Genomic DNA, 15,312 nt, shown 5'->3' on the forward strand with positions numbered 1-15,312 from the left:
ATAGGGGTTCAATGGGAAATAACCTGTGGATGGGGGGGAAGGAAGTCGTGGATGAGGGGGGTGGCGAGGGGGGGGTGGAGTGTGAGAGGTTTTTTTTTGTTTTTTTTTTCTCCCCTTTTATATTTTTATTACGGGGTGTTTTGTTTTTTTTCTTCTTAAAAAAACATAAGTAGCTCAGCTGCACTAAAAATTATATCTTGGAATGTTGGGGGCATAACATCTCCCATTAAACGAAAATCTATTATAACACACCTAAGAAAATTAAAAACTGATATCGCTTTACTTCAGGAAACACACTTAAATCTTGAAGAAGCAAAAAAATTAAGATCTGCCTGGGTAGACACAGTCATTGCTGCACCAAGCGAGAAAAGAAAAAGAGGGGTAGCTATTTTGATCGGAAAAAAAATTAACTACGAAATTCTGATAACGGACATTGAACCTGAGGGCAGATACCTTATTCTTAAAATAAAATTAGATAACACAGCTTATATAATATGTAATATCTACGCTCCTAATTATTTGTGTAAAGAGTTTTGGGACTCCCTCCAATTGAAGTTATCGCAGATGGCCCCAGGTTTCTTGCTTATTGGAGGAGATTTCAATATGACCTTCCACTCCCCACTAGATAGACTTAGACATAAATTTAAATCAATAAGGACTAAAAGAGATCGGATGAAGACCAGGATATTAGGAGCTTTTTCTCAAAACCTTGGTCTGATAGACATATGGAGAATGCAGAATCCAGAGATTAGAAAATATTCCTACATGATAAATCATTATCCAGAATAGATTTTTTTTCTGATAGATGATAACATAGCCAAAAAGAAACTTCAATCTGATATACACTCCATATGCCTATCAGACCATGCCCCGATCTCGCTGGAAATTTTCACTAGAAATAATAATGATTTTTTTGCTCGTTTTTATTTCCCCAGGCACCTATATACAAATATTAAATTTAAAAACTGGCTTAAAACCAAGTTTGAGGAAACAGTATAATAATGATTATCTTGACAAACCTGTTATATTCTGGGAAGCAAGTAAAGCGGTGCTTAGGGGTCAGATTCTCGCTTACAATGTAAGGCAAAAAAGGAAACAAAGAGAAAAAGAGAAACAAGTCTCCCAATCTGCAACAAACTCTTATAATAAATACTTGCAATCTAAAACACAATCAAATTGGGATAAATATAACAAAGCTAAAAAAGAAAGATATATTTCTTTTAAAAGAAACCACTCAAAGAGAACTTAAAACACAAGCAAAATACTACAGGCAGGGAAACAAATTGGGCAAGCTTCTCGCATTCCTATCCAAAAATAATAATAAACCCCCGGTATTCCAGAGAATACATAGTGAAGATAAGATCTATAATACCCCTGAAGAAATATTGGAGATTTTTACTGACTATTACAAAGAGATCTATAAATATAGAGAATCCAATTATCATCAAAGAGATAGATACTTGGAAAAGCTGATTTACCCTTCCTTAGACACGGGTATGATACAAGACATAAATTCCCCTATTTCTGATCAGGAAATCTCTAAAGCTATTCAAAAACTATCATTAAATAAATCCCCAGGCCCGGATGCTCTCCCAAACGAATATTATAAGATCTTAGAGCAACAAGTAATGCCCTATCTGAAGAACCTATATAACCATTTTTTTGTTCAGAATAATTTGGTCCCTGCCAATTTTTTGGCATCCTTTACAACTCTAATCTTAAAACCAGGGAAAGATCCCTTTAAAAAGGACTCCTATAGGGGGCGGAGCCTGCTGGAGCTGGAAAATGGCAGCTTAGCTGGAGAGCTCTGTGCAGGACAATAGCTACTTAGGCAAATAAAAGGTAGCAGAGTGGTGAACTATAGTGAAGAAGGGGCCACTAACTGGTGAACACCTGACCATCAATGCGGCTGGGAGAAGAGTGACATAGCGGCTCACACACCGCGGATCTGAGAGGAGTCGGGCTAGACGCCATTCACATGGGCCACGTGGTGTTTTTAATGCCGCGGCTCCTACAGCTGCCATAACTCTGAGGAGAAGAACGAAGGTTAGCGCAGACACGCTGCTGACATAGCAGTGTGCCGAGATTGGAGTAGGAGACAAGGGCAGATGTGGGGGCCACACATACAGAGATGATAGTCGACGCCTGCAGCTCCTAAGCAGCGGAACTTCAGGTAACCACCGAGGGCTGACATACACCTATCTGAGAGTTTAAGGCTAGTAGCTTACAAGTATTTGAGACCCTGAGGAAGGATAACACAGCGGGTTACAGAGACTTGAATCTGAACACTTTAATTTGAGACTGTTGGTGCACAATGAGTTAAAATTGTAAAGCGCGGGTTCTCTACTGCCGCAGGAAGGCCCATGAGCTGAAATTCATGGCAGCATGTTATATCCACTTTAAGTATAGAGACTGTATTTAGTTATCATCAGGCCACGGGCCTATTAGGATGACACAGATGATTGCAGCACTGGGCTAAGGATAACACACTACAGATACACAGAGAGAGGCATGTTGCAATATATGCATCTGTTCCCTAAGAAAATGTTAAACACGTCACAGCAGGAATGGATTTGAAAGAAGCATTATATGTGTCATGTGCCATCTTCCCCACCCTCCATATACCTGGCGATATTAAGGGGACTTTCTAAGGACCTACACCTCATGTGAATTACAGCTTCTCCCTTATACATCAAATCAGACTCTTAAACCTGGGGACATTCCTTACACTTACATAAGATTTCCAGGGAGGTGCTGTTCTCCCTAGACAGGTTTAAAGCTGAAGGTCAGATAAATGTGTGCAGCCTGCTTCTAACTTGATTCTTTGGGCCCTGGAATATTGTATACATTTTTTGTTGGCAAAGGGAAGTCAAAATGGCGGTCAGGAAAAATACCAAACTGACCTCACTAAACAAACAATCCACACCTAATCTCTTCTTTAAGCCACAGAAGGGAGAGAAATTATCTGACACACAATCACAACATTCAGAGGAGGAGGGGGAAGTGGATGAAAGATCCAAAGAGAAAACGAGTGATTCTAGCCCAGTCACTAAAGCAGATCTGAAGCAGTTGGTTTCTAAGAAGGACATTAACGAAAATTTTGAAAAGCTGTTAGAAAAAATGGAGAGCCTTCAAAATTCTGTGACTAGCAGCTTAGCAGAATTGAAACAGGAAGTGGTGGATTTGGGTTCACGAGTAAATTCTTTAGAAGAAAGTGGAGATTCCATGGTAGAGGGCTTGAATGCAGTAACGGACACGGTCACTTCTCAACAAAAGGAAATTGAAGATATATATGATAAGCTGGAGGACCTAGAGAATCGCAGCCGAAGATCCAATTTAAGATTAAAGGGAGTTCCGGAATCAATAGGTCCCAAAGAATTAAAACCATACCTTCTCAGTCTTTTTCAAAGTATAACTGCCTCAGAGGGAGAGGATAAGTTCCAGATGGAGAGGGCACATAGGGCCTTACGCCCCAAACCCAAGGGGGAAGACCCTCCCAGGGATGTTATTATAAAGATGCTGCGCTTCCAAGAAAAGGAGGAAAAATCCTACGTTTAAACATCAAGGGAATATCATACAGTTTTTTCAAGATCTTTGTCTGAGGACCCTGCAGAGAAGAAGTTCACTCCGGCCTTTCACCTCTTTACTGAGGAAAAACCAAGTCCCATATCGATGGGGCTTTCCCTTCTCTCTGCATATAACATGGGAAAATAGATCATTCTTCATTAAAGAACCCCACGAGATCCCGGAGGCATGCCGGAGGCTGAGAATGGACCCTCCAGCTCTATTGCAACAGGAGGCAATTCCGGATCAAAGCCTACAAGGGGGAAAGCCACGCCAAAAGCAATGGTCCAAGATACCAGAGAAGAAGCGGAAAACTTGAACTACCTTCAAACTACTGAGAACTTCTACAATCGCAAAGATTAAGTGTTTTCTGGGACATAAGCTGTGAAATGCAGCGGACTTATGCCTTATCAGTTCCAGCCCACAGATCTATTTACCGAGGGATAGATAAGTATAATCCTGTTATGATGTTTGTGTTTGCTTTGTTAGCTTACTTTCAGGAAACTTAGCATGAGGCTTTTAGAAACAAAAGAAGGGGAATGAGACTAGGGGAAAGGATGTGTTTTTTCTTTTCTTTTTCTCCTTACAGGGTGCACCCAAAGACACTTCAATACAATGGTTGCTATTGTTTGTAATGTTCATAAGACCCGAAAGTTTTATTTACAGGAATAGTCCAGAGGTGGTCTCTCATTGTTGTTATCATTGACGTTTTTGTTATAACGGTTACAGATTTCTTATTCTGCTCTACTTCCTTTTCCAAGCTTGTTTACTCCATAACCATGTGATAGAGGTATTGCCACGATAAGTAAGAGATGTAAATAACTGCACTAGGGGAAAAACATGTTCTGGACTTTGGATAAGAGTATCAAAGTTTACGGTTATATGTTTTATGTTTATTGTTTTTTAACTGTTTTTTTTTCAATCCAGGTGTTTCCTTACAGGGAGGTAGGTAGCAAAAAAGGGAGGTGCCGAGGGGTATGGGCGACACCAGTTACAAAGGCTACAGAGGAGAGAAAGGTCTATCAGGGCACTTGCAAACTACTTGAGTTATGGCACATAGCGAAGCAAGGGAGAGGCACACCGTGTTACATAAATGACCCATAAGATAAGACTTATATCACATAACGTTAGGGGCCTGAACTCAGACACTAAGAGACGCACTGCACTCACCCACTACCTAAAGGAAAAGGCAAGTATCATATTCCTCCAAGAGACACATTTCATATCACAGACAGTCCCTAAATATTGGTCACATCAGTTCCCCCATCACTTCCATTCTACAACGGATTCAAAAAAAAGAGGGGTCTCAATTTTGCTGCATAAATCCTTAGACTTTATACTTGATAGTGAAATTAAAGACAAAGAAGGCAGGTTTGTGATAGTTAGAGGCACAATTCAGAATACTAGTGTTACTCTCTGTAACTTATACGCACCGAATGAAACGCAGAATGCCTTTTTCGTGACAATTTCGCAACTCCTAACCCAATGGTCCCAAGATAGAATTATCTTAGCGGGGGATTTTAATGTAGTTATGACTCCATCTACAGGGGGAGACTCCGGGGGATTAACAAGTAAACAGCACCGACATAACTCTATTGTCAAATCAATCAGGGATTCATTGGGGACACACAACCTTATCGACTCTTGGGAGGCGGTGGGCAATTCTAAACATGACTACACTTATTTCTCACCAGCACATAATTCCTACTCAACACTGGACTATATCTATGTGAGCCAAATTTTGACCCCTAATCTAGTCTCAGCCGCCACACAACCATGTGTATGGTCGGATCACTCACTAGTGCTCTTGGATCTATCGGGCATATTGAATTTCTTACGCCCCAGGACGTGGACATATAATCCAACACTACTTAAGAGACCTGAAATATATGAGAGGGTACAAGTAGCAATGAGGGAATACTGGCAGTTAAATGTAGGATCTACACGTAACACACTGATGACATGGGCGGCACATAAAGTGGTCCTACGGGGCCTACTAATTAAGGAAAAATCATTAGCGACGAGACACTCTGCACAGTTAGTTAGGACACTTCAGAATGAGGTTGAAACACTTGAGATAGAACACAGACGTACCCTCTCCAGGGGGGTATATAAATCCCTCCAGTCCAAGAGACAGGAGTTATCCAAGATCTTAAATGAGTCCTCGTTCCGAGCGGCAATGAGACTGAGAGCACACTATTATGTGTACGCCAATAAGCCGGATAAATATCTTGCATATAAATTAAGGGAAAAAATCAAATCATTTGCTATACCCTCTATTCATAGACTCGATGGGACCCCCACTTCCAACCCTCAAGAAATAACTGAAACTTTTGCTCAGTTTTATGAAAACCTATATGATGGGAAAAAGGTGCTCCCGGGGGATCTTGGTCGGCAGACAGAGGAGTTTCTTAATCAGGCTAAGTTACCGTCCATTCAGGAGACAGATCTGGCAAACCTCAATGCTGACATCTCAGCTATAGAAATATTATCAGTAATTAAAGACCTTAAGTCAGGTAAAGCGGCTGGCCCAGATGGCCTTACAGGGGAATATTACAAATTATTTAAGAAAGAGCTGCTGCCCCACCTATTAGCCTTTTGTAACGGAATACTGGCGGGAGGGGAGTTACCTAAAGACATGTTACAAGCTAAGATAGTGGTAATACCCAAGGAGGGGAAAAATCTGAAATATTGTGGTAATTACAGGCCTATATCCCTAATCAACACGGATCTTAAGATCTTCACCAAGATTATGGCAAATAGACTTAAATTATTCCTACCCTCACTGATACATAAGGACCAAGTAGGGTTTATTAAAGATAGAGAAGCCCCCGACAATGTCAGGAGAATTCTGACCCTGGTTGACTACCTATCACAGACCAAGACGCCATCCATACTCCTATCACTTGACGCAGAAAAGGCGTTTGATAGGGTGGATTGGAAGTTTATGTTTAGGGTATTAGATAAAATGGGCTTCAAGGGGGCCTTTATAAAAGCACTTACAACTATATATTCCAGACCAACGGCGGTAGTAGGGGCAGCAGGATACAACTCAAGGCTAATAGATATTTTAAATGGGACTCGTCAGGGGTGTCCACTCTCTCCGCTATTATTTGCCATTAGCATTGAACCACTGGCAGCTTTCATTAGGCAATCAATAGATATAAGGGGGGTGGAGATAACCGGGGAAGAATATAAATTGACACTATTTGCGGACGATGTGTTGCTGACTTTAACCAGACCATTGGTGTCTCTGACTAACTTGTATAGTGTTCTGGGGAGTTTTTCAGAAATTTCTGGGTATAAGATCAACCTTGATAAATGCGAGGCTTTGCCAATCTGCCTTCCCTCACATACAAAAAAAATGGCTGAACTGAATTTCAACCTAACATGGGTAAAGAGCCATATCACCTATTTGGGGATTAAATTAAACAGTACTTTTACAGATTTATACAGATTAAACTACTTGCCCATATATAAAACCATCAGGAGGGACCTAAACAACTGGAAAAAAGGTAGATTTTCGTGGTATGGGAGACTATCAGCTATTAAAATGAACGTTCTCCCCAGATTGCTGTACCTCTTTAGGGCTCTGCCGATCGGGGTTCCCCTGGTGGACTTAAACACTCTACAAACTGATCTATCTCGTTTTCTGAGAGCGGATGGGAAAGCTAGGATTGCTTCACAATTACTGAAACAACAGACAGATGGGGGGAGTGGGGGTTCCAAACCTGGTGGATTATTACCAGGCAGCTAGGCTATCACAATCTAGCATACTTGAGAAAAATTTACAAGAGCTCTCTTGGCCTAAAATTGAAGCAGACATTGCGGGATGTGAGTGTCCGCCCGATCTGCTGTGGGACCCAACTCTGAAACTGAAATCACTCACTTATAAATCACCAATAACAATGGAGACTATTCACAATTGGCATAAGATCACCAAACAATTGGGATTGATTACCCCACACTCCATATTTCTTCCATTGAAGTTTTTATTGCCCTTGGACCTTAGAAAGGTGGTGGGGAAGTGGGAAAATAAGGGTTTGTACAGGGTAGCAGATTTTTTAGACAAAACCACGATTCTCACCTTCAATCAGATCAGAGACAAAATACAACCATACACTTTACATTGGTTTCTTTACTTACAGATAACCTCAGTTATAACTAAGTATGCCCTTAATAGAAGAAACCAACCCCCGTCCTCTCTAGAAAGAATATGTAGCACACAGACTAGAGGGAAACATATGATTTCACAGATATACTTATTGTTACAAGAACGGAAAATTACCCTCAAATCTTCCCTTATGGAAAGATGGGAGAATGATACAGGGGAAACAAGGGAAAGGGGAGTGTGGGAGAAAATTCTATTTGAAACTAGTAAGGGAATGATCAGTGCAGATATGAGGGAAAACTGCTTGAAGGTAGCCTTTAGGTGGTATCTTACACCGGAGCGGACAGCCCATATTCCCCCCCTTAGCACTGCAGTATGTTATAGAGGTTGTGGGGCACGAGGGTCCTATAGACACATGTGGTGGGACTGCCCAAAAGTACGCCCATTATGGACGAGACTCTCGAAATTACTCTGTGACACGCTAGACGAGAACATTGATTTAACTATAACTCAAGGTCTTTTGAATGAACGGTTAGGAAGGTTAAACTCAGCGTCCAACACCTTTATTAAAACTCTGTGTACATGCTTACGTGTCTGTATAGCTAGACATTGGAAGGTGGGTGCGCCGAACTGGTCAGAAGTACTAGATAAGATAAAAGATACCTATTTAATGTCAGAATTAGCGGCTTGGTCTCAAGGGACTTCTGATCACTTTCAGAAAGTATGGTTTTATTGGATTCTAGGGGGGAACTCATAACCTACTATTACCCATGAAGAAGAAGAGAAGGGGGAGGCGACATGAAAGGGTGGGGATAAGAGGAGCGGGCGGAGATCCATATCTTTAGTTATCTAAACTCCAGAGCTCGACAGATACTATTGGTATTTTACTGAGAGTTGACCGCTAGACTTATTAGAAGCTAAATTGAATTAGAGGAAACACCTGGTTTGGGGGGAGGGGGGGAGGGGGGGAATGTTCATTGACTTATAATGTTTAGCTTAATTCGTTAAATGTTAAATTGACAGATATAGAAGCTATATTTGTATGGTCTGTGCACTTTACACAATGTTCTTTTGTTATACGTGCAGAATGCTATATGTATGTTTCTTTGAGATAAATAAGTGCTCTGTACCTCATTTCTATTTGATATGCACGACTTGTACTTTAATTATATTATAACCAATAAAAAGTATTTCAACTAAAAAGGACTCCTATAGACCCATTGCATTACTCAATACTGACTATAAGTTATTAGCTTCAATCTTAGCTTCTTGATTGCAAACAGTCTTAACCAATATAATTCATACTGACCAAGCAGGCTTTTTAAACAATAGAAATTCAGCATCCAAAATAAGGGAATTATTTTTAGTTATTGATCATTTTAATTTGTTAGACAATCAAGGCTTAATAACGGAGACCGAGGCTTTGGATGCATCAATAATTACAATTGATGCAGAAAAAGCCTTTGACTCAGTTCACCATGATCATATATTATTTTCTTTGAATAAGTTTGGTCTGAAAGGTAACATATTAGAATTTATTTCTAAAACACAACATAACGCACATACAAAGCTGCTCATTAATAACATGCAATCCACAGAAATAACACTGAAGCGAGGCACGCAACAAGGTTGTCCCTTGTCGCCATTGCTGTTTGACATAGCAATTGAATCATTAGCCCTTATGATCAGACAACAAATAGATGGGATCAAGATAAGACATATCGAGTTAAAAATAGCTTTATATGCAGACGACATATTACCATATGTTTCCAACTCTAAAATTAATTTTCCCAAACTGCTTACAATAATTGACCAGTTCGGCTCCTTTTCCGGCTATAAGGTTAATATTTTAAAATCAGAGATTATTTAAAAGACTGAAGAAGGAATTGGATTCGGCTATCAATGTCCTTTTTCAAATAGTTAAGGAGTCTTTTAAATATTTAGGTATTCATATATCTCGTAATCCAGATCTGTGGTATGAACTTAATATTACACCAACTCTTTATAAAATTAAAGAGACTATGAAGAACTGGCAGAGCTTTCCGCTTTCCCTCTCTGGGAGGATCGCCCTGTTTAAGATGATTCTCTTACCCAAGATACTTTAAGTATTACAAAACACGCCAGTATTTATAAAGATGGAAGATCTATGTGAAATTAATGCTACGTTACGCCGGTTTATATGGCAAAATAAAAGACCTAGAATTTCCTTGGGCAGGCTTTCCCTGGCAAGAGAGGATGGAGGACTTGCTCTTCCGGATCTAAAACTATACAACCTTGTATGTTTGTCAAGGCTAATCCCAGACTGGATACTAGATATCAATTATGTTACTAATAACGCGCTGGAGCGAAACATCCTTTATGCATATCTTCCATCTTCCTTATTACACTGTAGAAGAAAAACAATGCCAAAAAATGTTAAACAGATTAGATCTATATACACACCAATCCAGGCATTTTGGAAACTTTAAGAGATGATAAGGATAGATCCACACATACCAAAGTTTCAAACGCTGATTGGTAACCCGGAATTCCAAATGGGTATTCAATCCCCCCTATTCAAAAGATGGGAAAATCTGGGTTTAACTAAAATTTCAGAGTTAATAGATACACATCTAACAACTGTTAAAACATTTGATACACTTAAAAGAGAATATAACCTCCCTAATACTGACTTTTTCGCATACCTACAGGCAAGACATTATGTTTTTAAATTAACTGCTGAACATGGGTGGAATTGGTCCTGGGGACCACTTGAGAAATGGTTTCCACTGGTGAGGGGGGGAATACACTCAATCTCCTTGTGCTACCAATTGATACTCTCAAAAAGAGGAGATATAAATTTAGAACATCTGTTTCAACAATGGAATAATGTTGATCCTCAGTAATTAATCATGACACTATTTCAAGGTCAATTGAAAGAGTAAAAACAACTACGGTATCTTCAACATGGAGAGAGTCCCATATAAAACTCTTGTATCAGGCCCATTATACACCAGCAAAGGGTGCTAAATGGGGAAATCAGTCTTTTTTAACATGTCCAAAATGCTCACGAAAGGCAGCCGATCTGAAGCATATAATATGGGACTGTCCTAGAATTAGACAGCTATGGTGTAAAGTAGAATATTGGATTAACAGGATCCTAAAAATACCATCAATTGAACTATCTTTCTCCCATAGTATCTTTCTATGGGAAGACCCTGAGAAACAAACCCATAAGAAACTTATAAACATAATTATTTTATCAGTTAGAAACTTGATTTTACGCTATTGGAAAAATATTAATGCTCCCAGTTTCATAGAAATCAAAAATTATGTGCAAAAGCAATGTATGATAGAGCAAATTGACACAGACATGAACAACGACCAAGACATTTGTTCTTTTTTTCAAAAATGGTCTATGCTCATTAAGAGTTTATCTCCAGGAGAAATAGACCATTTAATATTCCCTTTCTGGAATTCGGAATTAGTTTTACTGGTACTTTGGTGATCCTGGAAGACTAATGCCCCTTCCCCCCTTTTTTTTTTTTCCCCTCTCTCTCCCCTCCTCCCCCTCCCCTCTCTCCCCTCCCCTCTTGTTCTTTTGTAAATACATCTGATATAGATGTGCTAATCCAGGGGAGGGCTATCTTTGATTGAAATATGATTATACAATGACCCCCCACACGGGTAAAAGGAAACATTGTACAGTTTTGTTATAGTTAATATTAAAAAAAAAATCGAAACTATGTTTAATTTAATTAGGATTAAGATATAAATAAGATAACAAAATAATGTTAGATTTTCTCTCAATTATCTTTCTTCTTTATTTTATGTAACAAAACAAATCTTTACAATGCTGAAAACTTTTTTGTTTGTTTATGTACAATGTTAAATAAAGAAAAAAAAAAGAAAAAAAAAAAAGAAATCTGTTCACACTTTGTGTGTGACCAGATGCAGGAGGAAGGGGGGCGTTACACATAAATCAAGCAGGAAGTCTACAGGGAGCTAAGGAAACTGTGAGGTCAGGAATTTAGGGTACTCTCAGCTGACCAAACTCACCCATGTGCAGGCACCTTGGAACAGCAGTTATCTGTCACACACTGAGCCTTAATAAACTGATGTGGCAGAGAGGTCAGTGGCTGCTTAGTGTTACATTACACAGATCAGTGTAGCATTGAGGGAGCTCTAGTGAAGTAATTGTCCTATAAGTTACACAGTAGACCTTAGTCTGTTTACTAGAACCTGCATTACTTATATACTTTATTCTGAACAATGAAATATGTATCAGCAAAAAATCTAAATAAAAATGTCTCAGCATTTACATAATCATCATCAAGTTCAGTTTAAATCTTCCTTTTATGTCTCCTCCTGCTCATCTTTCTGTATACCTATCTGTCTTTATGTCTGTCTATTATCTCTCTATATTGGTCTGTTTATATGTAAGCATCTACTAGTCTGTATCTATGTATATATCTTCCTATCTCTTTATGCCTATCGTTCCTATCCATCTGTTTAAATGTCTGTATCTACCAATGTGTATATAATAAATATATATATATATATATATATATATATATATATATATAGTCTCTCTCTCTCTGTTTATGTATATGCCAAACTGTATATATCTCTCTCTCTCTCATACATCTTTGCTGTGTGTATTAAATTAAACATTGTAACACTCAAACCTTAAATGGCAGAACAAAAAATGATTTTATATATATATATATATATATATATATATATATATATATATATATATATATATATATATTATTAAAGGGACACTCTGGTCAAAATTTAAATACACAGATGAATTACATCTTTGGATAGAAACATATTTGCAATAAACATGCATTGGCAAAAATGTTTCTAGTAAAAGTTATCACTATTTTAGTGATAATATTTTTCTCTGCACGTGCATGTGAAGCATAACTAGATATTCTCAGTGCACCAGCATTTTAAACACTGCAGCTGCTCATAGTGCCAGTGGATCTTGTATCATGTCAGCAATGAACAAATTGAGTCATTACCAGGTGGTAAAAGCACCTTAGGCTCTCTGAGCAAGTGCTGTGTTTAAAATGCTGGTGCACGGTGCAAACTTAAATACACTTTTGAAACAACTATAACTTTTATCTAATACATGTATACTACAAAAATGCTTCTACTCAAAACTGAAATGCATACACGTGGATTCCAAAATTTGGCTGGAATGTCCCTTTAAGGTCATGTGAAGCCACACCCCTAACCACATCCTCAACCATGCCCATTTGCAAAGTGTCAGATAATCAGCTGTGCAAAAGGTAGCAACCATATTTTCTAAACATGTTAAAGGTTTCTTCCCTTGTGAATCATTTCATGAGTTTTCAGACTACGCTTTTCTATAAAACTTTTTCCACACTGTGTACATGTGTAAGGCTTTTCCCCTGTGTGAATCATTTCATGCTTTTTCAGATGACTCTTTTGTGTAAAACTTTTTCCACACTCTGTACATGTGAACAGTTTTTCTCCTTTGTGAATCCTTTCATGACGTTTCACATTACTCTTTTTTGTAAAACTTTTTCCACACTCTGTACATGTGAAAGGCTTTTCTCCTGTGTGATTCATTTCATGAATTTTCAGACTACTCTTTAGTGTAAAACTTTTTCCACACTCTGTACATGTGAAAGGCTTTTCTCCTGTGTGAATCCTTTCATGCTTTTTCAGATCACTCTTTAGTGTAAAACTTTTTCCACACTCTGTACATGTGAAAGGCTTTTCTCCTGTGTGACTCCTTTCATGGTTTTTCATATCACTATTTTCTGTAAACCTTTTTCCACACTCTGTACATGTGAAAAGCTTTTCTCCTGTGTGAATCCTTTCATGACGTTTCAGATTATTTATTTGTGTAAAACTTTTCCCACACTCTGTACATGTGAATGGCTTTACCCCTGTGTGACTCCATTCATGCTTTTTCAGATCACTCTTTTGTGTAAAACTTTTTCCACACTCTGTACATGTGAAAGGCTTTTCTCCTGTGTGATTAATTTCATGAATTTTCAGACTACTCTTTTCTATAAAACTTTTTCCACACTCTGTACATGTGAAAAGCTTTTCTCCTGTGTGAATCCTTTCATGACGTTTCAGATTATTTATTTGTGTAAAACTTTTCCCACACTCTGTACATGTGAATGGCTTTACCCCTGTGTGACTCCTTTCATGCTTTTTCAGATCACTCTTTTGTGTAAAACTTTTTCCACACTCTGTACATGTGAAAGGCTTTTCTCCTGTGTGACTCCTTTCATGGTTTTTCAGATCACTATTTTCTGTAAACCTTTTTCCACACTCTGTACATGTGAAAAGCTTTTCTCCTGTGTGAATCCTTTCATGACGTTTCAGATTATTTATTTGTGTAAAACTTTTCCCACACTCTGTACATGTGAATGGCTTTACCCCTGTGTGACTCCTTTCATGCTTTTTCAGATCACTCTTTTGTGTAAAACTTTTTCCACACTCTGTACATGTGAAAGGCTTTTCTCCTGTGTGACTCCTTTCATGGTTTTTCAGATCACTATTTTCTGTAAACCTTTTTCCACACTCTGTACATGTGAAAAGCTTTTCTCCTGTGTGAATCCTTTCATGACGTTTCAGATTATTTATTTGTGTAAAACGTTTTCCACACTCTGTACATGTGAAAGGCTTTTCTCCTGTGTGAATCTTTTTATGAGTTTTCAGATGATTCATTTGTGTAAAACATTTGCCGCACTCAGTACATGTGTGTGGTTTCTCACCTGTGTGAATTTTGTAGTGCTCTAGTAGCTTAGTCTTCCATCTAAAGCTTTTCTCACATTCTGTAGATTTGAAAGGTGTCTCCTTTGTATGAATTATTTGGCTAGACTGTAGACTTTTCTCTTCTTTAATATGTTTTGAAAACTCAGTAAATGTGTGTGGTTTATCCTCTGGGATAATCATTTCACTAGATAAGGCATAAATGTTGTCCTCTTGTTTGATGACTAAATTACTCTCTGTACATAATGATTGTAGCCCAGTTCCTGCAAATTCACCATCTCCTTTAAATATCTGCTGTGATATCCCTAATGTTTGTGAATAGTCATTGGTGTCTAAGACTTTTGGAGTTTGCGGTATCATTCTGATGCTTCCCGTAGTGAAGGATGGATATGAACTATTGACGTGTTTGTCTACATAAAAAGAAATGGAATAAAGAAAAAAAAGACTGTTTATTCATTATAATATAATCCATCTCAATAAAAAAAAACCATTTTTTTATACTCAAAAATGTCTTCCTTTTTGTATGTTTAAATTTATTTACCTGTAATCACAAATTAAAAAAGGATGACATAGAATGTAAACATTACTACATCATAGTAGCCTAAATTACGGATTACTGATGACAACAAGTTATAGGTCCGCATTAAACAAGGTGCATGTGAATAATGTTCTCAGCCAGGGAACAAGTACATCTGCATTCTGGGCAAGAGAGGTGCATCCACCATTCTCATTTAACATTTCACAAGCAACTGCAAATACAGCCCTGCCCGGCTCATGCGCAACAAGTTGGATGAGAACATGATGACTTAATCATCACAGACTAATCATCAATGTGAGATGTTTTGAGAGGGTGTGGTTGTTTGATTTATATAAACAGTCAAAAACTTTAT

The 15,312-nt window shown here is 38.3% G+C and overlaps 1 protein-coding gene across 1 annotated transcript; it reads right to left on the reverse strand.

Moving 5' to 3' along the window:
* Nucleotides 1-12,750: 12,750 nt before the first annotated feature.
* On the reverse strand, nucleotides 12,751-14,819 carry LOC128659950 (oocyte zinc finger protein XlCOF6-like). The gene has a single exon (XM_053713541.1). It carries the CDS (start codon nucleotides 14,780-14,782, stop codon nucleotides 12,983-12,985), a length of 1,800 nt encoding a protein of 599 aa, XP_053569516.1. The 5' UTR covers nucleotides 14,783-14,819; the 3' UTR covers nucleotides 12,751-12,982.
* Between the last annotated feature and the right edge of the window lie 493 nt (nucleotides 14,820-15,312).

The sequence above is a fragment of the Bombina bombina genome, chromosome 5 (genome assembly GCF_027579735.1).
Source record: "Bombina bombina isolate aBomBom1 chromosome 5, aBomBom1.pri, whole genome shotgun sequence".
Lineage (NCBI taxonomy): Eukaryota > Metazoa > Chordata > Amphibia > Anura > Bombinatoridae > Bombina > Bombina bombina.